This window comes from Ochotona curzoniae, unplaced genomic scaffold (genome assembly GCF_017591425.1).
Source record: "Ochotona curzoniae isolate NIBS_2020 unplaced genomic scaffold, NIBS_Ocur_1.0 contig_2210, whole genome shotgun sequence".
Taxonomy (NCBI): Eukaryota; Metazoa; Chordata; class Mammalia; order Lagomorpha; family Ochotonidae; genus Ochotona; species Ochotona curzoniae.
The window spans coordinates 33,598,907-33,625,560 of record NW_024465369.1 but is presented as its reverse complement, the minus strand read 5'-3'; the positions used below and the strand labels follow the sequence as shown (position 1 = coordinate 33,625,560).

Sequence of the window (26,654 nt, the reverse complement as noted above, 5' to 3'; positions counted from 1 at the left end):
CTACCCTTTTCCAGCTTTGGACGTGGCCTGTTTTTTCTTGCCGCCTGGCCTGTCTTCCCCCTGCAAGCCACAAGCCCAGCATCTTCAAACGTCTTGCCTGCCTCTTCCCCACCCCAGGGACCTCTATGATTGCACAAGGCCTTCCTCGATAATTTCCCTGATTTTCAGGCCAGTTGAATAGAAGCCTGAATTCCCCTTTTGCCTCTTATCCTAACAGGTACACAGCTCTGGGCGACTTTGCCACAGGCATCATTCTGTCTACCACGGCAAGAAACCTAAGGCCTCTCATTATAAACATTAAAACTGTGCTCAGATGCCAAGTATTTGCACTTTAATGGTGATGTTGGTAAAAAAAAAATTTTTTTTTTTAATTTTTAAACATTGACTTTATTTGAAAGGCAGACAGATTTCCCATTCATTGGTTCACTCCTCCCAAATGTGCACAACAGCCAGAGCTGGGCAAGGACAAAGCCAGGAAGCCCAGAACTGCATCTGGGTCTCCACGTGGATTGCAAGGACTCAAGTGCTTGGCCATCAGTTGCTGCATTCCAAGGGTGTGAATTAGCAGGAAGCCGGACCAGAAGTAGAGAAGCCAGGATACGAATCAAACACTTCAATATTGAATGAGGATGTCGCAAGCAACAACACTACCACTATACCAAACACCAGCCCAGGTAAAAGCTTTGCAGGTCTAGTATTTCCAAAGTGTACACCCTGAGTTAACCCTCTCCCGTCACTGGCTCCTGGCTGCCCTGTTGGGCTTCCTTCACACCTTCTCTCCTCCCACCAGCTGCTCCCTGGCTCAGGATCTTCTCTCCCTGGAATCCTCCTAGGCATCCTTCAGATTTCTGCTTCAATCCCTTTCTCCCAGCACCGCCTCAACCAGGCCAAACCCCACAACTGTAGTTTCACACTGATCTTCCCTCTGCGGTGAGGGCCACAGTTCATGATGTCAGCTCCACGCAGCAGGGCCATAGCAATTCTGCATCGCCCAGCACCCACGCAGGTCTAGCATGTAAACAACACTCAGTGAGCAAGCAGCGACGTTCCACAACTCACAGACTAAGCTTTGCATGATTTTAATAATTTCAACATGATACAGTTTCCGGACACCTCCAGCTTCCCCACTAGCACACACCCTGGGGGGCATTGGTCAGGGCATGAGCTCCTGCCACCTGGATGGCCCAACACTGGCCACTGTGGGCATTTAGGGTATGAGCCAGCATGTGGAAGCCTCATCTTACTTGAAGGTATTATCTTTCTCTCTACCTTCTCATACAAATGTAAAAGCCAGCGCAACCCCAGCCATTGCAGCCATCTGGGGGAGATCTGAAGCAGCAGGTGAAAGAGCTTTTCTCTCTCTCTGTCTTCTCTCCCTCGCTACATATAATTTCTCTTTTCAAATAAATCATTTTTTCTTAAAAATTGAGACACTTCAAATATTCACTCCTTTCCAAAAGTAAACAGGTCCTCAAAAAGTGGAGGAAAATAGCGCGGCCTTTCCCTACTCTCAGTCAGGAAACCAAAGGTCCTGCCAGTTTAACCTTTCAAAAAGAACTGCATGCTATTTGAACTGTAATTTTTTTTAAAAGGTATATACAAATAAAATTAATGTAGCGTTGTATTAAATAGACACTTTTTTTCTTCCAAAAATTACTATTGACTTCTTTTCGTTCAGTTGCAGAGATACAGGGACGAAGAGAGTCATAGTGAGATCTTCTCGCCCACTGTTCGCTCCCCAGACGCCTGCAAAGGCCAAGCAGAAGCCAGGATGCCTGGAACTCTCCTCTGCTGTGAGTGACAAGGGCCTCAGGACCTGAACCATCACCTCTGCTTCCAAAAATGTGCATTGGCTGGAAGGGAAAGTTCGGCTAGGACTTGAACCTGCCACTGTAGTATAGTATGTGGGCATCCCAAGCAGTGTCTTAACTGCTGTGCCAAAAGCTTGCTCCTTGTAAAGTGTTGCCTGCATACCTTGGAGTAACAGTGACACAGAAAGGAACCTTTTAAGCCCCTGCTCATCCACACAGCAAATATTTCCACAGCTTCTTGCAGGATGACTGGGCCTTCCTCCCCACCTTAGCTGCACTTTGTCAATGAGCCCATGGTTCTCATCCTCAACCACTCCTACTGACTAATACATTCCTAAGAGAAATGCAAAAGAAACAGGTCTCTGACAAGGCAATTGCTTTAGCAACATCTTGGCCTTAGGGCAATTTCTGCCCCCAAAACCTACACCACATTGGGGAAACCAGAGCTGGTGGCTGAGAGATTTCAAAGGGTAGCTAGCTCTAAGCCAAGAAAACGCCCTTCTCCATAGCCAACCAGACAAAACCAACTCCAAATTGAACTCAAAGAAGAGAAAACTTAAGAAATTTCAACCTAAACTTTGTTCCTGGTGTTATGCATGTGGAGTAGTGCTGACACGTTTACCTTTATTTGGAAGGCAGGGAGACAGAGACCTCCCATCTACTGTTCACTCCTCCTAAGGCCTCTAACAGCCCAGTTTGGGTGAGGCCAAATCAGGGAGCCAGGTACTCAATCCCACGAAGGTGGCACGGGCCCAACTCACTGAGTCACCACTGCAGCTTCCCAGGGTGCACATTAACAGGAATCTGGGATGTTTAAAAGGGCCAGGAGTTGAGCCCAAACACTCCAATATGAAATGTAGGTGTCCTAAGCAGTGTCTTACATGCTATGCCAAATGCCACCCCCTTTATGTCTTCGAAGGACTTCACTCAACCCACTGTGGAGTTCTCACATGCTCATTTTCACATGAAAATATGGGAGGCTCACATTATTTATAGGGCATTGTGTGGGGCTTGTCCCATGATGCTGCAATCTCACCACAGCTGCTTCTTTCCCACTCTGCAGCCCACCTGAACTCCAACCTGACTTGATGTCAGAGGGAGTCCTCTTCCCCAGGCTCTCCATTTGCACTTCCACTGTGAGGAGGTGCTGTCCACTCTGCCAAGAGCACCTACTAGTCCTCAATTCCTCCCTCATGTCCATGCAGCATCATCTGCACCCACAAAACCTGGTCCCCTTGTGACAGGCTGGCTGCCTGGCAATGCTCACCACTTTGACTCCCTGGAAGAGCTCAGGGACCCAACTTGATCTCACCGGAGTTTCTAATGCCAAGAGATAAAGAAGAAGGTCCAAAGTAGACCTCCAACGACCAAAACAGCTGCCATGCCAAACAAGAAGAACCTGAAGGCCAGAATTGCTGGACAAGAAAACAGACTTCATTCCATCTTCGTCCGACATCTGATCACGACATTTGGGGGAAAAGCCTCACAATGTCACATTCTTGTACAATCTTCATAACTAAACCACCCAGGTACAGAAGTAAGAAGGGGAAGACTAACATACACCTCCCCCTCAGGAATTTGAGACTTTAAAAAGACAGTACTTCCCACCATTAGAGGCCAGAAGAGTGACACCACCTCTCACCCCACCCCTTAGACTACGATGCATTTGCTGCAGTTCAAGGCAGACTGTGGCATGGCGGCCGCCTTGAGGCCAGGGGTCAACCACAGCCCTGGGCACAGTGAGAAGGAAGTGTTAGCAACAAAAGCACCTCATCAGAGCTGCAGGGACAGAGCTTCAAATGGAAACTCCAGTAGGGGACCACGCAGTGCCCATTCTAACCTTTCTCCCCAGAGAGCCAGTCATCCTACATTGCTTGTCTATGCAAGGTTACAAACTGTGCCCATGATGGTCACTCCTCTTTTGTCCCTTGTTATGCCTTGAACAGGATGGGTTCAAACTCCTACAGATTTTGAAATTCCTGTCTCATGGGGACAGCCCAAGGGTTGATCCGATTTTGTTACGATGTCTGGGATGTGGCCCACTGTGTGTCCTCAGGTCCTTGGGGCTCATTCTCAGAAGACGGCTCTCCGGCTCAGTAACCTTGCTCCTGGCTCATCATCCTGTGATGTCCCTCCACTGTGCCCAGCCCCTCCAGAGGCCTGTCCCATGGCCTGATTTTTGCACTGTGAACCTCCTTTGTTCTGGTCTTTTGGTCATAATGATAAAAAACTGATTGATACAGACAACCAAAAAAATACTTCTACCATGGGCTCAGTGTCCTGATGTCAGAGGAATCAGGTCCAAGAGCCTCTGGGGCTTCCTATGACAGGTTCAGCCCAGTCTCAAATCCCATCCCCCAGGACACCAGACCCACGGGAGAGGAAGGAGCACAAGGCCATGTTTCCCTCACTCAGCACTTGCAGACTCCACCCAACCTCAGACCCACTCCCTCATCTCCATCTACTCACCCTGACTCTCAGAACAGCCTTTTAGCCCAGGGCCGCCCTGGAACTCTGCACTGAGGACAGGCAAATGAGAGCCCTGAAAGGAAACATCTAGAAGGTACTCATCTCAAACCCAAGATAATCTACCAAGTGCTCACTGCTGGATCCTGGTGTGTTCCTGGTTCGTGGGACAGTCCGGGTCCCTGCCAGTTGGCTGCAGCCAAATCTAGCTTAGCACATAACCCTCCTCCTACTGCCTCGGGGTGTGGGGATCGACTTGACATGCTTCTGTCCCTAAGTCCCAGGTGAATTACACTCTAGGTAATCCTGGATTTTCCCACCTCTTTTCTTCTGTCTTATGACACCTTCTGTGGCCTTAAGGCAGATGCTTTTCACACTTCAGGTTCCCCTCCTCCAACAGGTAGGTAACTCCATCTTAGGAGGCAGGACTCAAGGCCCAGACTTTTTGGATGACCTGAAATGGACAAGCCATCAAGCTCGGCATCAAGCTTGGCGGGTCCTTGCTGTGACCCATACTCCTCGCATTGCAGCTCAGAGCCACGCCCCATCTGCCCATGCCCCAGCCACCTAGGGCCATGAGCTCCGTTTGCTTTCCTAGGACAAACAGACCTTGGTATCCATGTTCACATGCTTCCTGCCATCTCATCCCATCCCCCAACCCACAAAAACTGCCTAACTCCAGCTCACCCAACTGGCCTTCCAGAAACCTGTCCAAGTTACACCCACTCCAATGTAAACTTCCTGGACCCCTTCTCCCTAATTCTTCCCCCTCTACCAAATTAGGCTACAAACTCCCTGAGGGCAGGAATCTGGTCTCCCCTTTCGCCCCTCTATCTTTTATATATATATATATATATATATATATATATATATATATATATATATATATGTAACCACAAGAGTAATTTAGCCAAGAAAAACCAAACCCTACCTAACTCCACTAACTGGCAGATCCAGTTAGGCAAGTCTGAGTCAAGTAACCTTCAAGGTGGAAGAAATCTATTCCTCTGCCAGCCTGGGGTTCCATGGGTACACAGAAAGCTGATTAAAAGGCTCTCTTTTGTCCATGAACTATAAACCTCACATTCTACAAACTAGATTTCTAATAACTTCCAAGAAATAATAAAACAGCCTACCGTACCCATGCTTTAGGGTAAACATGTTACCATTGTTAATAAAGCAAGGGCAGCTATCGTTTCCCAGGTTCTGCTAATGTGTGCCATGCTCTTATCTTAGGCACTCTGCTCTGAGTTCATTAAGAAGCCGACACTATTTACTGACACCCGTTTTACAAATAGGCAAGTTCTAAAGGGACAAATGACCTGCCCAAGCTCACACAGCTGGTGAGCTGTGCCCAGCAACCCTGGCCTTCCAGACAGATCCAGCTCCAAACTACACTAATCATTCCTGCTTGAGCTAATGATCACATCACTAACAAACCTTGATTTATCCACTGAGAGCTTCATTTTACAATACCATACTTGGCTGCAATTAAAGCTTGTTAAATGCTTTGAGATCTATACCACAGGAGCCTCAAAAGAGTGCCTGTTGCCTTTATTTGGATTACAAGACCAGTAGTTTTGTCCTGGCCATCCCAAAATTGCACAAGAAGCTTCCTTTCGACCCCCTTAAGACAGTGTGCTGGACCTAAACCTGATGGCGGCACTCCTGGACCGGTGGGGCCTGTGGGTTCCAGCCCTTACTTGATATAACATCACTGCAGGTGTGACCCTAAGAATGAGGGAGCTCAGCCAACACAGGAACATCCAAGGCAGACCGTGTCTTCTTGTTAACCCATGACACTTGACTCCAGCTCAGAAATCTCAACTACACGCCAGGGAATGGGGGGGGGGGGCAGACTTCACAGCCATCAATGCAAGGGGAATCAGATCAGCCAAACGGAAGGGAAGAAGAACAGGGAATTCTTATCCCTGGCATTGGATTTCCGCTGTGACCTTGGTTCATCAACATCTGCTCTTATCTCCCAACAGGAAGGATTTCAACATTCTCAAGGGGGAAAATATGATATACAGCAGCAAGGTTAAAAAAAATCACTGTATCACCAACCTACATCTCTAATGTACATCTCAAGAACTTCACTTTAAATTTCAACAGAAATTTACACAGTACAGGCAGAAATACATAACCAGCTTGTTTTAAAATTTTAATTATTAGCTGAAAAGGGGTTTGCTGCTGACCAAGCAACTCACAGCCACAGGGTTACAATAAAAACGTCACTGTCTACTGGGGCAAGAAAGGAAAAAGGAAAGTTCAAGTGGTACCCATGGTCTCCAAGCAACCCTGTTCTTTCATTCTCACAAAGGAACTGCCAGATCTTGTCAAATGTGGCCTTTAGTCCCTTCTGTTCTGCAGGATTAGACACCTGACTTTGCAGTGGCCAGATCATTCCTCTCCTCCCAATCTACTGAATTTTGCCTTCAAGGAGTCATGTCCAAGAAGCTTATCCACTGGGCTCCCAGCCCAGCCGCTCCTCCCTGACCCTCACAGTACCTGGTGCACAGTAGATGCTTGGTTCATTTCAGTGAAACCAATGGAGCTCGAAGGATAATTAATTCACCATCACTTTTCTTAATTTAAAATCTGAGTAGACTGTGATCAAACACCTTCTATATACATACATATATATATTAAATTTTATTTTACTCATTTGAGATGCAAAGAGGGAGAATACACTCAAGGGCTCCCGCAGGCCTGAATAGGTTGGGGAGAGGTGGGGAGGTGAAAAGACACAACTCAGTTCTCTCATACGAGTGACAGCCAAGAACCCCACCACCTGAGCCATCACTGAACCTCTCCAGGCTCTGTATTAACAGAAAGCAGGAGTCAGGCGCAGGAGACAGAAATGGTACTCAGAAAGGGATGGGCACTCTAATCTGTGTCTTACCTGCTAGGTCAAATGCCCATGGCCAGGCAGGTTTTCATATGGCAAGTACAGCAAGCATCAGTGTTGTCGATGCTAACGTCAGTCAAATAGGAAAATACAGGTACTCATTTCGTAATAGCCATCACCAAATAAATAATATGCAAAAGAAAAAGTGACTTTCAAGGAGACCTATCAGGAAAAGAAACATTTATTGAGCTCATGCCCGGCAGGTCACCAAATCCACTCTATTCTCCCTGTGGCTTATAATACCTAAAGCTGTCAATGTTTAAAAAGGAGATTAATATAATCACATGGTTACATTCTAGGTGAGAAAAAAACCTGAAGGAACAGGCATGGTGGCAGCTGTGCCAGCCTGCTGGCTGCCACCCAGTGTAGCTTCTCCCTTCTCCCATAGAAAAAGGTGCTTCAGACCACCCAGCTATCCAGGCTTTCTACCTGGGTGGTCCACACAGCTCAGGCCTGTCCACCTGATATTGCTGCCCCCTTAGAAGGTAGCAGGCATGTGTCCCTGGCTATCGTCCTTCTTGTCCCTTTCTCTCCCTGCCTAGAATGTGGGGGTCACCATCTTGGATTATGGGACTGACGCTCCCATGGTGGAGCAGCAAGAAAATGAATCCTGGGCGCTCAGCCTTTAGATCAACTACCTAGACATTTCCCAGCATACAAGACAAAAACAAAACAAAACAACACTCAAGAGGGAAAGCTGCACAAACAAAACAGGAACACAATTTTTAAAAGTCTATGTAAGCATTTATGAATCAAGTCATATGGGTAAGCATTTCCTTGGTTAACTACTCTGCACTCAGGTCATTTAAACAATTGTTAGGGTCTGGTATTGGCTTGGGAATCAATTAACCAGCACAGATGGTGTACTAAAGCAGGTCCCGGAGGGCTCCTATTGTGTTAGGGACATCTCCCATTCAGTTGCTGGGTTATCGGGGGAAGTATGTGATGGATATAGTGGGTTCCTATGAAGAGAGAGCCATGGCAATGAAAGGAGACTCTGAGGAGAATTGGGAGCAAAGTCATTTCCTGACTAGAATGGAGCAATTTCAGTATTTTACCAACCAGCACTGCTTCCTTACTGGTAGATACTGGATCAGTCCTCCTTGGGGCTGTTATAACTGGGATAATATGGGGCAGGCTTTCACTAGCTATCACCTCGCAACAGAGCAGCAGGCAAACACCAATGAGAGGGCCCCGCTCAGTAGCCTAGCAGCTAAACTCTTCACCTTGCACGCCTGGGATCCCATTTGGGTCTAATCCCAGCAGCCCCGCTTCCCATCCAGCTCCCTGCTTGTGGCCTGGAAAAACTATAGAGGATGGCCCAAAGCCTTGGGACCCTGCACCCTCATGGGAGACCTGGAAGAGGCTCCTGGATTCTGGCTTCAGATCAGCTTAGCTGCAGCCGTTGCAGCCACTTTGGAAGTACTCTTTCTCTCCTTCTCTCTGTATATCTGACTTTCCAATAAAAATAAATCTTAAAAATAAAAAATAAGAAATACAGAATCATCAAAGACCTGGTTAGCCCAAGTCCTACTTGATCAGTGAATACCTGTTAGCTGGGTTATTAATAAGGGTAATCTGAAACTCTTCTATGTAAATTTTCTCATAGGATGTTACAAGGATCAAATGAAATAATGTCAAATAATTTGATAAGCTCTGACCACAGTGACGAAGTGAACTTAAACATTCCAACAAGTCATTCTAATGTTTTTTTAAAGAGCTATCTTGGACAGTAATTTATTAATTATTGCAGAAGCAGGGCCCATTTTCTCAAAATTCTTGCAGTGTCTGGAACTGGACAGGACCAATGTTAGGAGCCTGGAATTCAATCCCAGTGTCCAAGATGGGTAGCAGGAACCCAACTATTTGAGCCATCACTGCTGCCTTTCAGGTTCTCAACACAAGGAGCAGAGCCAGGAATTGAACCTATGAGAGCCAAATTCCAGTGTGAAATGCGGGTATCTCAATTGGTGGTACCTTACTCACATGGCCAAATATCTGTCCACTTTCTAATTTTAATAATACACTTTACCAAGTGTAGGTGCAGGTGGGATACAAACACTGAACAATCAGAAATCCATCAGCTCGGGGCTATGGGGGCTAAGAACACCCTCTCTAAATTTTTCACAAGATCTTGGTCTGCATGAGCCAGGGATGCTAAGCCGCAGTGTCCTAAGGCAGGGGCTGAGACAGGTGAGGGGCTGTGCCAAGCTGAGTCAGAGCAACCACTGGCATGTGTGCGATCTATGGCTGTGAACAGGCCTGAATCGGGAGCTAAGGGAACACCCTAGCTGGGTTGAGATTCCCACCAAGGGAATGGGGGCTGCATTTTGATCAAGATACGGTTGTAGTCTCACTTAGCACAATTGTGGACTGGGACTGGACAAACCATGCCAGGCTAGGTCTCAGTCCCTACTGAGCCATGTGGGAGCCATATGTGGGTATGGACAAGCCATGGCTGGGTTGAAACATCCAATAGTAAGAACAAGATTGGGTTGAAGGCCAGTCATAAAAGGCCACTGTTCCTACTAGGACAGGAGGTGAACTGAGTAGGGCTGGCTTATGGACCCACTGATATGTGCGAAATCTGACATTGGGAGAGGTTCTGATGGAGGAGCCTGGGCAACTCCTCTGGCAGGACACAGACCCTGAAGGCAAGCACAAGAAGCATGATAGGAAGCAGCCCAGAACAGGCCATGGAAAGTTTCCCACTGGCATACATTTGACATTGGTCGGGGGCAGACCAGGCTGAACCAGTTCACATCACCCATTGGCGAATCCGAGCACCAGAACATATTGTGGGTTGAGTCAGGTTTGGTCACGACAAAAAACAGTGCACATTAAGGAATGCCAAGGTGAGGTGACCTGTACCAAATGTGGACACAGCGCCCAACCAGCACACATGAGAACCAGGGAGGGAGGGGGCAGAGCAGGCAGAGGGAATGTAGGGGGGCTACCCTGCTCGATGGCTACTCCCACTGGAAAGCATGAGCTGGGATGGGGGCAGACAAGACTAGGCAGGGCTACAACACCTGTGGGCCTCATGTGGACTAGATCAGGGAGAGGCCAGGCTGGGCTGATTGCTCCTACTGGTGTAAACAAAAATTAGAATGGGTGAGGGTTGGTTAGGCTTTACCACAGCAAGTTAAACTGCAGAACCACCAAGAGAGTGCATAATCCAGGAGTGGGAGTGGCCTAGAAGGGAAATAGTGGGCTCCTCCCTCTTAGGTCACCACTCCCACTGGAGGGCACGAAAATCAGGACTGAGGCAGGGGTGGCTAGACAGAAGAGCACCCAACAGAATGTGTGTGGGTTAGACAGTCAGGCTGGTTGGGTTGAACTAGGCTTCAATGTCCATTGACATGTATGAGAGCTGAATGGGATGTGGGACAGACTGGACTAGTCTGCTGCACATACTGGCAAGCATGGGAACCAAGGTAGAGGGCGGGCCTGTGGGGATTATTGTGGGTCACTCCGACTAGGTTGCAGCTCCCACTGGCTTATATGAGGGTTGAGTGTGTGCTAGGCAGAATCAGGCTGGACTGCACACCCATTGGTTCCAGTGGAAGTCGGGCTGAAAACAGAATCAACCCAGCAATTGCAACCATCAGATGATTAGGGTGATGGACTGTGCCGGGCCCTGTACTTGCAAGTACACACAAGAACCTGGTCTGGAATCACCTCAAAGTTTCTTTAGGGATCCCCCCAATCTAACTGCCGGACTCAGAACCCTAACCATGAAAAGACAGAGGACAGAACAAATCAATCAACTACCCCAGCCATATGTTGGCAGTGAAAAACAGGGCAAACGGAGACTCCAAGATGGACTGTGTCAATCAGAGGATTCCTCAGCGACCTCATCATGCTTGGAATGGCGAGATTGGCAGCAATTCTGAACTGTTGAACTATCAAAATCACTTGAGCAAGACTCTCGGGGCATGCCCCACATCAGGGACCTGGGATGGGTGGGAGACTGGGTGGGGCTTCTCCCTTTACCTCCCCCTTTACCCTAGATATAGGGGGAAAAATGTGGAAATAATAGTCCTACCCACTTTCCTATAGCCCTTGAACCTTTGTACCCTAATTAACTATGTAAAGAATGTCAAAAATAAATACATATATATATATATATACATATATATATATAGAACAACAACAAAAAAAGAGATCTTACCAACCCTGGGAGGTAGGGGGAGACTAGCCTCTACTACCATCACCTGGTGAGAGAGGCGGAGAGAGTAGCCAAAGCCAGGGCCACTAGGTAGCAATACTGGGCTGGATCTTAACTAGGAATTGATCTACTTCTGGTGGGATGAGAGAGCCAAGTTCTTCACTTGCAGTATGGCTTAGTAGCAACAGATCTAGAATCTGTATCCAGACTGATGAAATACACCATGCTTTATACTTAAGAACTGATACAGACATTAGAAATGCTGAAGAAGCTCCTCCTCTCTGCAGCACAGAACAAGCCCTAATGCCGGCCAGGAGAAAACACAAGGTGCAGCAGAGTATACACGGTATGCTGCCAACTGAGAAAAAAGCACAGCAAACCTGTGCTTCGAAACCTGCAGGTCACCCTGGGAGGACTCCTAAGCCAGGTAAACCATGCCACCTCCAAGAAGAACAGAAGCACTACAGTGGGAGGTGACCTTCCATTTGTAATATTCAAAAATTGATTAAAAATGCAGAATATGTGGCCATCATTGTGGTGCAGGTAGCCCCCGCCTACAAAGTTGATATCCCTTATCAGAACTGATTCGAATCCCAGCTATTCCACTTTCCATCCGATTCCCTGCTAATACACCAATATGTCTGAGAAAGCAGTGGAGGATGATTCAAGTCCTTGGACCCCTGCACCCAATGGGAGAACAGGAAGAAGTTCTTGACTCCTGGTTTTGGCTGATCCAGCCTTGGCTGTTGCAACCATTGAGGAGTGAACCACAGATAAAGATTCTCTCTCAAATAAACAAAACCAAAACACTTTTAAAGTATGTAACTTCAAACAAGTGTCAGTCAATAGACACACATCACTGAAAGTCTTGAAGAGAAAATGACAGAGCAAGTTATAGAGGCAAAAATCAGTGCCCCAAAGTCATGAGGTAAACCTGCCAATTGCGTTGAGCAAGCTCCCACATGCTAGCGAGCTGTATGTAGGCGGTAGCAGGCAACAAAGCTGAGGGTGGATTTTTACAGCCAGCTCTAGAGGCAAGGCGAGGCGCTGATAAGGCAAGGACAGAAACCCATCCCTACTACTGTGCCCAGGTAGCCTGGGCCTTACAAGGAAGCTGAAAACAGAGGCGGGAATATGCCGGAAAGCGAGCTGCTAACAGCGGAAGGCACAGGCAAGACTTCACACAAGACACCTCAGAGAACTGCAGTGGGAGACACTGACTGCAGAGACGAGTGCCAACCTTCACTGGAACATCACAAGGCCGCCGGCGCCCAGGGGCTGTCAGCCTCACACACCATCCAACACCAAGTCCTCACCTCTGGTTTCCTCCTTTTAGAAGGGAACCCATCAGCCCAGCATAGGGGGAGCCCCAACATTCAGCCCTAAAGCACCGTGAATTCTGAGTTTTGTTTGTGAACAGCTGGCGAGTTCATTACCAGGATCTTGGTGGGAGGGAGCTGTGGACACTGCCAGGGCTGCCTGCGGCAATCACTTCCTCCCAGGAGAAGCAGCGTGGGTCGGAGGGCCTCTCACCTTTCACAGAAGCAGTGAGGAGAGGCATGGACAGAGCTGGGCTTGCTCAGGAGCATGACAGGAGGCAGCAGCAGCCCTTGTGGGAGGCACCTGGCTGCCCCCGTCCTGTGTATGGGAGGCACCTGGCTGTCCTGTCCTGTGTGGCCAAACACAGGGTCAGGCCCCGTCGCTGACACACACTCATCCTCCCAAAGACTCCTGGCAGCTCTCCAGGATGAGAACTAGGTTCAGACACGTTTGCTGCCATGTGAACAGTTTCTTCAGCTTCTGCAGACGTTTTATAGGAACAGACACCCTGGGTAGGTGGAAAGAGTGGGCCAGGGGTGAGTGTGGGAAACAAAGCAGCAGACCATGGGTCCGGAGAGGAGAAATGGGGACAGCTCACTGGTAGCTTGCTGCTTGCTCATACCAAACCCTAGACCCCCAAAATGAGGGCTACAGTATAATTTTCTAGACCACTCCATGGGTCCCGTCCCAACTCGTGCAGATGATAAATAGTTTCAATGGAAAAGAGATTCACAAAGCATTACCAGGTAACATTACTAGCACTACTCTCAGGCTAGAGCTGCAGCGTAGACCTCCACCTGCAGTGCCAGCATCCATATGGCCACTGGTTTAAGTCCCAGCTGCTCCACTTTTGAGCCAGCTCCCTGCTACTGCATGTGGCAAAGCCTTGGCATATGACCCAAATGCTTGAGCCACTGCACCCTCACAGGAGACCCAAAAGCAGCTCATGGCTTCAGATGGACCCAGATCCAGGCGTTGCAGCCATTTGGGGAATGGTCAGGAAAAGGAAGATCTATCCCTATAACTCTAAATAAATAAATCTTTTTTTAAAATTTTTGCCCACTCTCATCAAGCAGATGAAAATACCTGCTGTGTGCACTGGTTTAGGTTGATCCTTAAGAGTCAGGATCCACCTTGAACCTAGGCAAATTCTGATCATGGGTTCTAACTTAGACACACTCTGCCCTCAGAGGTCTTACCGTTTAGAACTCTCCCAACACCAGAAGGAGGCAGGTGTTGCAATATCAGTTAAGCTGATGCCTGGATTCCCAGGTTAGTCATTTTGAGAGCCTGTTTTGAACCTAAACCTAGTAAGATCTTATGCGATAGAGAAATTAGAAAAAACATAACTTAGGGGCAGGTGTTGTGGCAGCAACAGGTTAAGCCATCACTTGGGATGTCCACATTCCTTGGAGAGTGTCAGTTTCAAGCCCCAGCTGCTTTGTTTCAGGATCCAGTTTTCTGCTAATGCATCCTGCCATGCGGCTGGCTCAAGTGTTTAGGTCCCTGCTCCCCTTGGGGGAGACCCAGCCAGAGCTCCAAGTCCTTGATTTTAGCCCAACCCTGACTACTGCAGGCATTTCCGGGGGTTTCTCCATTTTCTGCAATTCGGTCTTTCAAGCAGAAGAAAATAAACATTTTTTTTTTAAAAAATATGAAGGTAAGAATATAAATCTGCACCCAGGTGACAGATTAACATGACTGTGAGGAAATCTGGTGGGGGTGGGGTAAACAAGAAAAGCATTTGCAAGACAAGCTGCAGGCAGGGACCACAGGGACAGCTGTCCCCATTAGCCATCCCTGAACAAACAGGCACTTTCTTTCGAACTTTGACCTGCAAATGTGCCATTGTCACATCAAACCTTAGCTCAGGTATGAACAGTGTACAATTGAAACCACTCTTCATTGCATTTCAAAGAAATGAGGAGTTAGGAACAGGGAAGAATTGTAAATTAGAAATAAACAAATAGAATCAGCCTTCCATCTGTTGTGACTGTCTCTCTCAAAAATTCCAGAAGACAAATTTCTTTGGTTTCTCAAGGGATGCTAAGTGGAGAAGCCAGAGGTGGAGTCAGGCACTACTGAACTCAAGGGAGCAGTCCTTCACCAAGATGGAAAAACACAGCTCAGGGTGGGAGACTGAACTTCAACTTCCACCATGAATGTCAGGCTTTTAATTCCAACTGCCACAAGTCTCCACGCACCGATTGTGTCAGATGATATATGATTTAGCATAGTTCTCTACTGAGTTAAAGTTTAGCCTATCTGTATTTTATGGCCTCATAACATTCTCATCTCAGAACTGCAGAACAAGTTTTAAAACTGCTAGGGTACTCACAGCAGTGGATATACTTAACGCTGCTGTTTAGAAATGGCTAACATATTATGTGGTTTTTCTTTTTACCACAATTTAATTTTCTAAATGCCAAAGTAAAACGGACCCTTTATAAAAAAGAAAAGAAGAAATGGTTAGTCCAGTTTCTATTCTCTGGAAGTCTTCAATATACAGAGCAGAATTAAATTAACTAAAAGAGCTCAACAAATACCAATTGAGTACAAGATGTCAGCCTTAACTCACTGGGAAAGGGTGACAGTTCTGTGTTTGCTTTCTCTGTCTCAAGCCATCACGTGGGAGATACTTAAAAACTATTCTAGGGACCAGCACTGTGTTGTATTGTGTTAAGCCTCCGCCTGCAGTGCTGACATCCTGAGTGGGCACCAATTTTGTCCTGGCTGCTCCCCTTCCAATTGTTAGGTTTTAAACACACTCAAAAAGTTCTCACGTTCTAATTTCCGCAGCCAAGTCCTCTTTCCACGATTAGTTTACCGCAAGCCAAAATCCCAGACACACCGAGGTGCTTTGGGAGGTCCTTTTATTACTACAGGATAGGGACGGGAGCGGGGGCGGAGGGGGAACAGGAAGGGAAATATCTCCTGCCATGGTGGCAGGATGGAGGCCGCCAAGGCAAGGGAAGGGAGCAGGATGGAGTGGAAAGGGGAGAGCCAGGAGAAGGGGAAGAGGGGGAAGGGAAGAGGGAGGACGTGGAGGCTCATTTATTCAACCCAGGTGAGCCTGCAAGGTGGGGGCGGGGTAGGTAACTGGTTGGGAGGAGAGGATGCAGGCGGACCCCAGGGACGGATGACTGAGATTATCTGAGCCACAGGCAGGTGGGGACTAGGGGGAGGGGCCGTGAGCGATTGGGAGGTGGGGTTCTCAGGTAAGACGCCAGGAGGTTAAATTCATTGGTGGATAATCGGAACAGCGCGAATTTCGCAAGCGGGGGAGGGGAAGCAGGAAGCGGCGCTGGGTCCAAGATGGTTTGTTTGAATCACTCCTCATACCAATCCAGCCCCCTGCTAAAGTCTTGCAAAACAGCACAAGGCAGCCCAACTGCTTGGGCCCCACCACCCATGTGGGAGATTCAGATGGAGTTCCAGGCTTCAGGTTGGTCCAGCGCCAGCCATTTGCAACTATTTGGGGAGTGAATCAGATGATGGAAGAGCTTTCTCTGTTACTGTTTTAATTTTTTTTCCCAATAAATGTCCTGAAATGCTGGAAAAATGGAACAAGATTGTGTGAGGAGTCAGAGGGGACAGCAGGCACTTAGGGTTTTTCTGGTCCCACTTGTAGCTCTCCTCTCATAGGACAATTTAACCTTCAACTTGACCTAAGGGTCATGTCAGATTATTGAGAGCTACAAAAACTTCCCAGGGTGAGGGAACTGGTCTCTAAGGTATTCACAACAAGAAACGAAGTGCCAGGTACTTTTACACTCAAGATATTTTATCTTCACAACCCTATGAGGAAGAGGCTACAAGTACTTTTTTTTACTAACAAGGACAAGCACTTGTTCAAGGTCAAATCAATACAGAGTGAAGGAACTGGTATGCAATTCCACACGCACCTGCTTTTAGAATGCAGTTCTTACCCCTCCACTGCAAACTTCTACACAGGCACTGAGAGGGCTAATGACCTCAGCGTTACTCACTCAGAAATTAGAAGCAACCAGCAAACGGAAATCCTGCTCTTACACCAAGACACCTCGCACCTTCCAGCACTTGTGACCCTCCACAGGCCTTCTCTCCTCACTGTTAGGAGCCACTCATGCTCCAACAATGAAGCCAACCCTTCAGAGCTGTCCCTCTTACCTACCACACACACACACACACACACACACACACACACACACACCCCCAACAAATCTCCCTTCTCTTGCACTAACTTTCCCTTTCCTACGGAAACATTCTCATCAACAAATTAGCTCACCATAATTCGCAGCCATCTTAAAAAAAGAAAATAAATAGAAGAACCCTCCTGACCCCATTTCCTCTTCCAGTTATTGTCCCAAGGCTCTTTCCTGCTCTTCTATTCTCTCCCAAACCTGCTCCAATCAGGCGCTGCTCCTACTCCCTGGCTGCAAGGGCTCTGATAAAGCCAGCAAAACTCTGCCCGGTTCATCAGGTGGTTCCAGGAGTGTAGTTCTCCCAGCTCTCCTGCCCCTCCTACCCTCCAGGTGCAGGGGTGCAGAGGTACCCAGGACTCTATCTCTAACCTTCGCAGAACACACAAAGCTCACTGTGCTCAATACAACCTAGACACCATCCAGCCAAATGTTCCACCTGAACTTCAGGTTGCCCATCCATGGCTCCACTCAGATGTCTAGACATCTCAGAGGTCATGTGAAGCATTAAGCTCTTGCTCTCTCCCCAGACCAAAACACAACAGCTCAGGCCAAAAACCATAAGCACATATATTCATTTCTACTCTCATTCATGAATAACTCGTGTATAACATCTGGTTGACTCCACTTTCAAAACATAACCAAAATACAACCACTAGTTACTACATCCACGGCTGTCATAATTCAAGCCATCATCATCTCTTATCTGTTATAACTTGAGTCCCGTAAATAGCATCAGCTCAGTCCCACAGTGCACATGTGGGGAGTGAACTAGCAGACTAATGCTCTCTCACTCTCTTTCCTCTTCCCTCAAATAACTTGATAACACATATCAAAAATATTTTTAAAAATCTTTGAGGTTGAAATAGAAGACAGAATAATATAAACAAATACACAAATAAACAAGCTGACAAAGAACAATTTCTTATTCCCAAATACTGAAAACCCTGACGATTTTGGCTGCTACTAAGCTTGGAGGCAGCAACGGAAGCTATTGTGGTCCAGCATTTACCTCCTGGGATCACCCTGAGCCAGGTAACTGGTCTCAGTTAACTTCTGTAGCAGCCCTGGTCCCTTTCTTATTCAGCACATGTCTTGCTAAACCTGGCTCATCTAAAATGGCATCTGCAGTAGCTTCCCCATGACCTCCTCTGCCCTCTACCCACCTGCTTCAGCCGACTTCCCAAGGTCCTTCCGGCCATCTACATCCGCAGGCCTGGCAATGTCCAGATCCGGGTCACTCTGCATGTGTGAGCTCCTACAAGGTCACTCTGTTGCCAGCTCCCAGTTTTCGCCAGAGGTCTGAGCTGGCCTCAGCAGGCTGCTGTGTCACGGTGCACCTAACACCTGTCAGCTTTCCTGTGGGCCTCCCCACAAGGCTGGGTTCCCAGGGCTCAGGCAACTTCCCCTCACTTCATATTCACCCCAGGTATTTCTAGCCTCTTGTTCCTCCCTCCTCCAGCCCCTTCAATACCTCCATCAGAGTTTGGGACAATGCCTGATATTTGCACTTCCAATGCCTTTGTTATAAAGAAAGGACCAGCCACAGCAAAGGAAGTCAAGCCAGCAACCCACAAGACACCTCAGTGGCACAGACCCAGGAAGGATTTCAACTCACCTCACCAAGGATCAAGCAACTCAATAACCCAGTGCTGTCATGTGGGCCATCCGTATCAGGGACAGTCATTCCATGCCCCAACACCTCTGCCCCCGCCAACACGCGACAGCCTCCCCGCTCTCCTGTCCCCATTCCAAGGAACAGCTTCCCTGTGCAGGTCCCCATACATTGAACAGCCACCTCACATCTCTGTCTCCACACACATGACGGGCTCCCTGCAACTCTGTCCCCACATATGGAATAGACACCCCAGGCTTCTGTCCCCACAAAGGGCAGCCTTCGTGTATTTCTGTTCCCACACACGTGGCAGATACCCTGTCCCTCATACATGAGACAGACACCCCAGGCTTCTGTCCCCACATATGTCACCCCAAGCCTCTGTCTGCATACAGGCAACAGCCACCCCATACTTTTGACTGTAATACACCCTGAAAAGGACCCTCTATGGCAAAGGCTGCATTGCTTCCTCTGTCAGGACCCACAATGGTGGTACTTCCTGAAAAGGAGGGCCTCTGACTCCATAAGTGACAAAGTGGGCACCTGGCTAGTGAGAGCTGAGGGTCAGGGATGTCTTCCCTTTGGTCTATAATATTTCCCTGTCCTGGCACAACACAGACACCACTGAAAAAACACCTCAGCACAAACAAATGCTCCTTTCAAAATCAAGCAGCCACCGTGACACCTCCAAGCAAAGCAAACATGAATCACGGGAAAAATCATAGTGCCCTGTGTATGCTTCATATCACTAACAAATACAGAGCTTTCAAATGCGCCCCAAGTTTATTTTTACTTCTATATTCCCAGGCTTTTTATGCCTATTCTGTAAAAGGGTTTTCTGATACTTTAATTGAAAAAGCTTTGTAAAATGAGTAGGAATCAGGGCCCAGTGTGATAGTGTAATGGTTAAGGTCCTCGCCTTGAACACACCAGGATCCCATATGGGTGCCAGTTCTAATCCCAGCAGCTCCATTTCCCATCCAGCTCCCTGCTTGTGGCCTGGGAAAGCAGTTGAGGATGGCCCAAAGCCTTGGGACCCTGCACCCATGTGGGAGATCTAGAAAGAAGTTCCTGGCTCCTGGCTTCGGATTGATGTAGCATCAGCCATTGGTGGCCACTTGGGGAGTGAATCATCGTGCAAAAGATCTTTCTCTCTGTCTGTCCTCCTCTATGTACATCTGCCTTTCCAATAAAATAAGTAACTCTTTTAAAAAAATGAGTAGGAATCAGACTGTAGGACATGCTGAATACATCTAGTTGCTAAGCAAAGACAGACTGGTGATGGGCCCAAGTGCATGCCCCAGTTTGCCACTAAGTAGCTTCCTAAAACTAATTGCAAGATCATTGTTTGCCAAGCTAAACACCAATTTTCAAACAGATCTGCTAAGAAACCACTCTGTTCCATCAATCTATCAACCTTAGGCAATGTCATAAGTAACTACCAGGTCCATCTCCCGGAGCGCCTTCCTACCACATGTTCATGGCAAGTTAAAGCAAAGAAAAATAAGCAGTCAGCAACATTACCCTGGACATGATACAAATGACCCCACCTCCTAGGATGGGGGTCTAGTGATGCTCTCAAAGTCAGGTCTGAGAAGGTCCTGACGCCAGCTGGTTGGGGTTCTTTAAGGATTAGTTCACCCTATACTGTGCAACCCAGAACACTTGCAAGCCCATGCATCTGTCTACTCATCTCTTGACACCAAAACGTCACTGGATGCAGCTGGTAGGGATACTGCATTTCCTATCCCCGTGCACAGGGTTTGGTACCAGCTCTGTCCTTGACTCCAGTTTCCTGCTAACACGGACCCTGGGAGACAGCAATGATGGCTCAAGTTACCTGGTTTCCTGGGAGAGCTGGACTGAGTTCCGTGTTCCTGGCTTTGACTCAGCCCAGCTCTGGCCAATGTGTTCGTTATGGGGACCGAAGCAACTGATGGGGAGCTCTCTCTCATGTTTTCTCTCTGCTTCTGCTTCTCGGGTATTTTTTTAAAAGACGAAAAATGACACTTTGTAGAATCCATCACTTAAAACAACAAGGTATGGGGCTCCAGCACAGAGACTACTGGCTAAAAGTCCTTACCTTGCATGCACTAGGATCTGTAAATCTGCCTTTTCAAGAAAAATTTAAAAGCTAATGTTAAAAAAAAAAAGTATAGCTTTTTCAGGATGTATTTTCCAACACAAGGTATCCAGGAAGAAAGAGACTAGAAGAAAGAGAGAATATACATTTATGTACCAAAATCAAACCCAAAAGGCAGACCCACTTACACTGTCCCTGTTGGGAGATATTTTTTAAAAATATTTGTTATTATTGGAAAGGCATATTTGCAGAGAAAAAGAGAGACAGAAAGATCTTCTATCTGCTGATTCACTCCCCAAGTGGCTGCAATGACCATAGCTGAGTCAATTCAAAGCCATGAACCAGGAGCTTTTTCTGGGTCTTCCATGCGGGTGCAAGGTCCCAAGGCCTTGCATAATCCTCCACTGCTTTCCCAGATCACATGCAAGGAGCTGGATGGGAAATGGAACAGCCGGAACAAGAACTGGCTCCTACGTGGGATTCCAGGGGATGCAAGGATTTAGCCACAGGCTATCCCGCTGGGCCCAACTATGCAGAATTCAAACCAACTCACCTCAGCTCTTCCAGCCTTGGCTTCCATTACTTAATAGGCAGGAGGTTGCTTCCTCTAGGACAGCACTAGTCTGAGATACTAAAGAATCCTGGCCTTAAAGGTGAGAGGCATAGAGAGGTTAAATGTCCCATACATTGTCACAGAAAGAACTGGCAGAACCAGGTGTGAGGCACACTCTACTCCATGACCTTTTATGCTGCTTTTTGTGTAAAGTTTGGCTCAAACCCAGAAAATTTTATGAGCAGACTTTTAGAGGCTGGCATGGCAGCACAGAGGGTGACATTGCTCCTTGTGATATTGGGATTCCATATCAGAGCCTGGGTCTGAGTACTGGCAGCTCCGTTTCCAACTCAGCCCCCTGCTAATACACCTTGGAGGGCAGGGAACCCCAGTGCTTAGGCCCCTGCCACTAGCAGGAGACACCCAGATGGCTCAGACTGGCTGTCACAACTGCTACAACCATTTAAAGAAGAAACCAGTGAAGAGGAGATATCTCTTTCTCTGTCTACGCTTCTCTCTGTCACTCTGCCTTTCAAATAAATATATAAATAATCTTTTTAAGTAAAAATAAATAAATAATTAAATAAAAAAGAAGAAGAAGAAAGATTCCTGGATCACATTTAGGAAAACTGACATATCAGATATAAGCTGAGACTTAACCTTTTGATCAAAACATCCTTCAAGTAGCTCCCCATCAAAACCAGCCAGTTCTCAGATTCTGGCAGTTCCTCCCTGGCAGGAAGCTGTTGGATTCTAGACTTGTTATGGCACCCAGAACAACAGGGTCTGTCAGCATCCCCATCGGCCATTTCTGCATTGCCTAATCCTTACCAGCCTGTCCATAGGCCAGCATGAGGCCCATAGGCCCCAGGGCTCCAGACTACCGGCTCCCAACAATTCCAGTTCTGGCCAGTGCAGCCATTTGAAGAGTGAATAAACAGGTGAAGATCTCTCTCTCTTCCCCTGCCCCTCCATAACTCTGCCTATCAAATAAAAAATAAGCAATAAATTAGAAAGTACAAACATATTTTTGGAGGGGGTGTTAACCTGAAGTTAAAATACCAGCTAAGCTACCAGAGTCCAACATCAGAGTGCCCAGGTTCAACACCTGACTCTGGCTCCTGACAACTCCAGACTCTGGGAACAAGTGACAAGTGGCAATGGCTCAAGTAATTGTGTTCCTGCCACCCATGCAGGAGACCTGGATTGAGCTCCTGTCCAGTTTCAGTTCAGTTTTCAATGGGGGAATCTGGGGAGTGAACCAATGAATGGGAGGCCTCTGCCAATCTCAAAATACTTTAAGTTCGAAAAAATATATAGTTCCATCCAATTTGTCTATATAATCAAGCACACAGAGAACTACTTTTTCATAAAAGGAGAATCTTACTAAAAAGCATTTAACTGGACTTTCCCAAGAAATCTTACTTGATGAATACGTTGACCCTTTCCCCCCTCAATATTGTCCTTACTTACATGGTCTCCTACTAGTCTATTTCTGCTTTCGTGCAGAATCCCAAGATTTCCTTTCTCTCCCTGCCCATTCTCTCTTTTTCTCTACTCTCAGGACTCAAGGTGACCCAGCAATTCCTGGAAGATGGCCCCAGGCCACCTGACTCTCTAGAGGCATCAATGAATACAAGGCAGCCAGTGCTTAGAACACTTCCTGGACTCAGCTCTGGTCCCTGCACTGCCAGAGTTCTACTTCAGGGAGCTTTTCCAGAAGGGGTAGGTAAGCAAGGAGAAGGCAAAGGAGGAAGGGCTCAGAACTCAATCCAAGGTCAGTTTGAACATAGGTCAATAGAAAGAGAGTACAAGCACCAATTTTTAAAAGTGCTCTGACCTATATGGGAAGCCGTTCAATAAATCAACATAACAGCACATTTCCAAGACACAGCTGCCTGCCAACATCTCCAGGTCTGAAGGACATTTGAGACTTTTCCTTTATGGGTGGCACGAGTCAGAAATACCATCCAGATTCAACTAAAGTTCTGCTTAAGCAGCCGTGGGTTCTTAAACATCTCACCGCTTTTGGTTTCAATTCTTCACGTGCAAAGGGAGACAGTCGGATTTTAAAAGCTTGGTTCTCCCAAGCCAGAGAAAGATCAGGAAGAAACATCAGTGTCACAGCAGAAGTGACGGGGGTGTGCGGAGCCCTGCACTGGTGATCACAGTGTCCCCCACAAAGAAGAAAAATGAGGGTCAGCAAAAATCCAGACTTGCTCCAGAAGATCATCAACAAATATCTCCTCTCTTCTAGACGGTGCCCTGCGGTCATGCATAGATCCACCTCTTCCCAGAAGATAGCAGGGTGACGACTCAGAGGATGGCTATCCACACACCTTCTACCTGGGGATGACTCAACCTTAACTACCATGACTTAGTCACTTGGACGAGTGACTGTCTAATATTCTTTGAACCTGCAACACTCTGAATCTATACCAGAAAACCTTGCTGGAGCACTGCCTTTTAGAGTTCTCAAAGCTTTAGAACTGCTAGAATGTTTGGTGGATCCCAGACACAGGTTTATTCTGTTATGGAATCACAGCTGGAGTTGAAGATGCTATTAAATATTAACATACCATTGTGGAAAAATTAAACCACAAACATCTATGATGGGCTTTCTGTAACAGTGCATTTATCTAACATTCCCACCTATCTCAAATGGTGTACTCTTCCTGCTTTGCAGCGACTTGTTCAATGAGTTCGCTTTTTGTTTTAAACCTAATTAAGACTGATAATAGTTACGTTGCTCTGTAGTTAACTAAATGTGGCTGAAGAGTTTCAAATATCAATTATCCAATATGGACAACAACCCTTGGCTGTCCCCCAAGGCAGCCTCAGAATGACACCTCTATGGGACGGCACGCAGTAGGTACTTATCGATTTATCAACAGCTACTCTTTGGTCAACAGGAATCCTGGCTGGGCAGACCACATACCCTTTGCTTGTCATCTCTAAATATTTGGAACAACTCTATGAAGCTCAACCTCTCCATTGCAGGTACAGAAAGTAAAGCTCAAAATCAACAGCTGTTAATGACTGAGAGCTCAGGTCCCTCTCCCACGAAGCCCTAAAGCACTCCCACGGTGACTTCTATGGAGTTTAGGAGATTGGGCATGACAGGATCCATGTGTGTTGACTGTCCTGGGAGAGCCAGTGCTATTCATGAAGCTAGGATACTCCACACAAGGCGGGACAACCCTTGACTTAAGCCACAGGACCCCCTTAGAGACTGGCTACTGCTTCTGGGTTCCTGCCACGGCTCAGTCCCCTTAACGTGCCTCTCTCTCCAAGGAAGGCTCTGATCCACTTCTCTCCTGTCACCACCTAGAAAGAGCGTTTCCAGAAGGTGCGGGTCCCAGTCACAGGCTTCTTCTTACACTCAGGCAGATTGACACAGCTCTAACAGCAGAGACACTCCATGCTGCCAGAGTGTGCACAGGAAAGCTGCTAACCCATTCCCTCGGCCAGCCCACAGTCACTTCAGCACTGACAAATTCAAACTCTCCACGTGGATAGATGCACCGTCTAAGTGTTCAAGGACACCAAAAGTCATCCTCAACTGAATAAACAGAAATAACTTTTCAGTTCAGATCTATAACTCAACCGATTGCTATGAGAAAGCAGAAGATACACAACTGGCCAAGGCTGCAGGCCCACCTGCCTGGGACCTTGCCACCCACCCCCAACAGCTTCACTTCATCTAGCAGATGTTAGCAGAAAAATCCAACTGGAAGGTGTAGGAGCCAGCAACATTCAGAGGTCAGGAAGTTGTAAAGGCTTCCACCAACTCTCAATCCCGTCCACTCCTCTTACAAAATCACCCTCGCTGTGGTTGCACTTTGCTTTCTCCGCTCTGTTAGTCCTGCAAGGAGGCTCAACTACAGGCCTGAGTGGGAGGGGAAGCTTTTGTTGTTTTAATGCAGCCACACAGCTATAAAGGGGACAAGCTCCAAAACATCCTCTGCAAGGATCTATCGTGTGGGACACACACACACACACACACACACACACACGCACACGCCTAAGAAGGGAGAGAGCCACTCCCAACTTTCTCCTGGGAGCCGCCCTGTGTGGTGGTGGCGGGGTAGGTGGGGGTAGTGGTTGTCACTTTTCAACTCAAAATCCTTGCTCAGATCAGACATTTTGCTTTAATCCACCGGCTGGACCCGCCCAAGGCAGCGGGCCCGGGCTGGGCAACACTTAAAGAGCCTTGTTTTCTCAGCTGATCTAGTCCTGCGGAACAGGTGCCTGGTTAGTTCCATTCCCCACCCCCTACCCTACTCCCACCCCCAAAAACATAGAAGTATTTCACAAAGGAACTCTCACCTGAAAGTCAGACAGGACGCCAAGAAAGGTGGCTTCCCAACTTGTGCAGGGCGTGCCAGTCTGTCAGGGAACCCGGTGTTGCTCGGGATTTGGGGAAGGCCTGCACTTTCCTGTTACAAGGCTCCCAGCAACCCCAGAGCAGCGACGAAGCGACCCTGCACTCCACCCCCCCGTCTCTCTCTCTCTCTCTCTCTCTCACACACACACTCACACACACACACACGTGAAGCTCAGCAGAGCGTGCCACCTGCTGGGGTCCCAGCAAACCTTCTCTGAGCGAAGAACCGGCAGAAAGCACTTAGCTTTATTTTTTTCTTTAAAGTAAACTCTCCCGGCACCCAGGTGCGCAATGGGTGCTCCTCACCCGGCTTGGGCCGCGACCCGGGAGGCCCTGCTCCTCCCCGGGGTCGGCGGAGGTCGGGCCGGGCCGGGGGTAGGGCTGACCGGCGGGCTCCCAGAGCGCCGAACCGGCGGGAACAGGGTGCGCCCTCCCCAGTCCACGCGCGCGGGCGGCCGCCCCGAGGGTAGAGGGTGGGGGCTGGGGCTGGGAAGAGTCGGGGAACTCACAGCCGCTTGTCCTCGGGCTGCAGCTGCCAGTGCATGGCCAGCGAGAAGCCGAAGAGGCTCCCGGGGTCCCCAGATTTCCGGATCACATTGTCCTCGCTGGTGTCCAAGTTGAAGGCTGAGCCAAGCCGGGCCAGGAGCCCCGCCGACAGGTAGAACAGGCAAAGATGCCCCGCGGCCGCCATGGACGGGCGCACCGGGAGGGAAGCGGGGACCTGCGGCGGCCGCTCTGCGCTCCGGGCCGGGGTCGGGTCCAAGGCTTCCGCGCTGCTGCAGCGGCCACCTTCGCCTCCTCTCGCCGCTGTGTCCGGCCCCACCCCCGGGACGGGTCGCGCTCTCCGCCCGGCCGCTCCCCCTCGCGGGCAGCTCCGGATCGCTGAATGAGCCCGTTGTTCTCTGGAGACTCGCAGGCGTTTTTATCAAGCGGCTAGGACGGCCGGCCCCGCCTCTCCCCACCCTCGGCCCCTCCTCGCGCGCCAGCCTGCCGGCCCGCCACCACACCGCACCTTCCCGGCCGGGCCCTGGCCGCCGCGCCGCCCCACGCTGCCCGGCCCTAAGTTCTCTCCCGCCGTCCCTCACCTGCCCGGAAGCAGCGTGGGAGACGCGGAGGCGAGCTCGGGGCGGAGCAGCCCCCCGGGAGCAGAAACGCT

General features: G+C 48.4%; 1 protein-coding gene across 4 annotated transcripts in view; it reads right to left on the bottom strand.

Annotated features, from left to right (window-relative positions):
- ITGA6 (integrin subunit alpha 6) overlaps positions 1-26,386 on the bottom strand; it is a 78,468-nt gene extending 52,082 nt beyond the window's left edge. Inside the window, exon 1 of one of the 4 annotated variants that reach the window (XM_040971720.1) lies at positions 26,008-26,386. In XM_040971720.1, the coding sequence (XP_040827654.1) occupies positions 26,008-26,189 (182 nt within the window). In that variant the 5' untranslated portion in view covers positions 26,190-26,386. The remainder of the gene's footprint in view (positions 1-26,007) is intronic. The other 3 variants (XM_040971722.1, XM_040971719.1, XM_040971721.1) reach the window with 3 other exon arrangements.
- Positions 26,387-26,654: the final 268 nt, after the last annotated feature.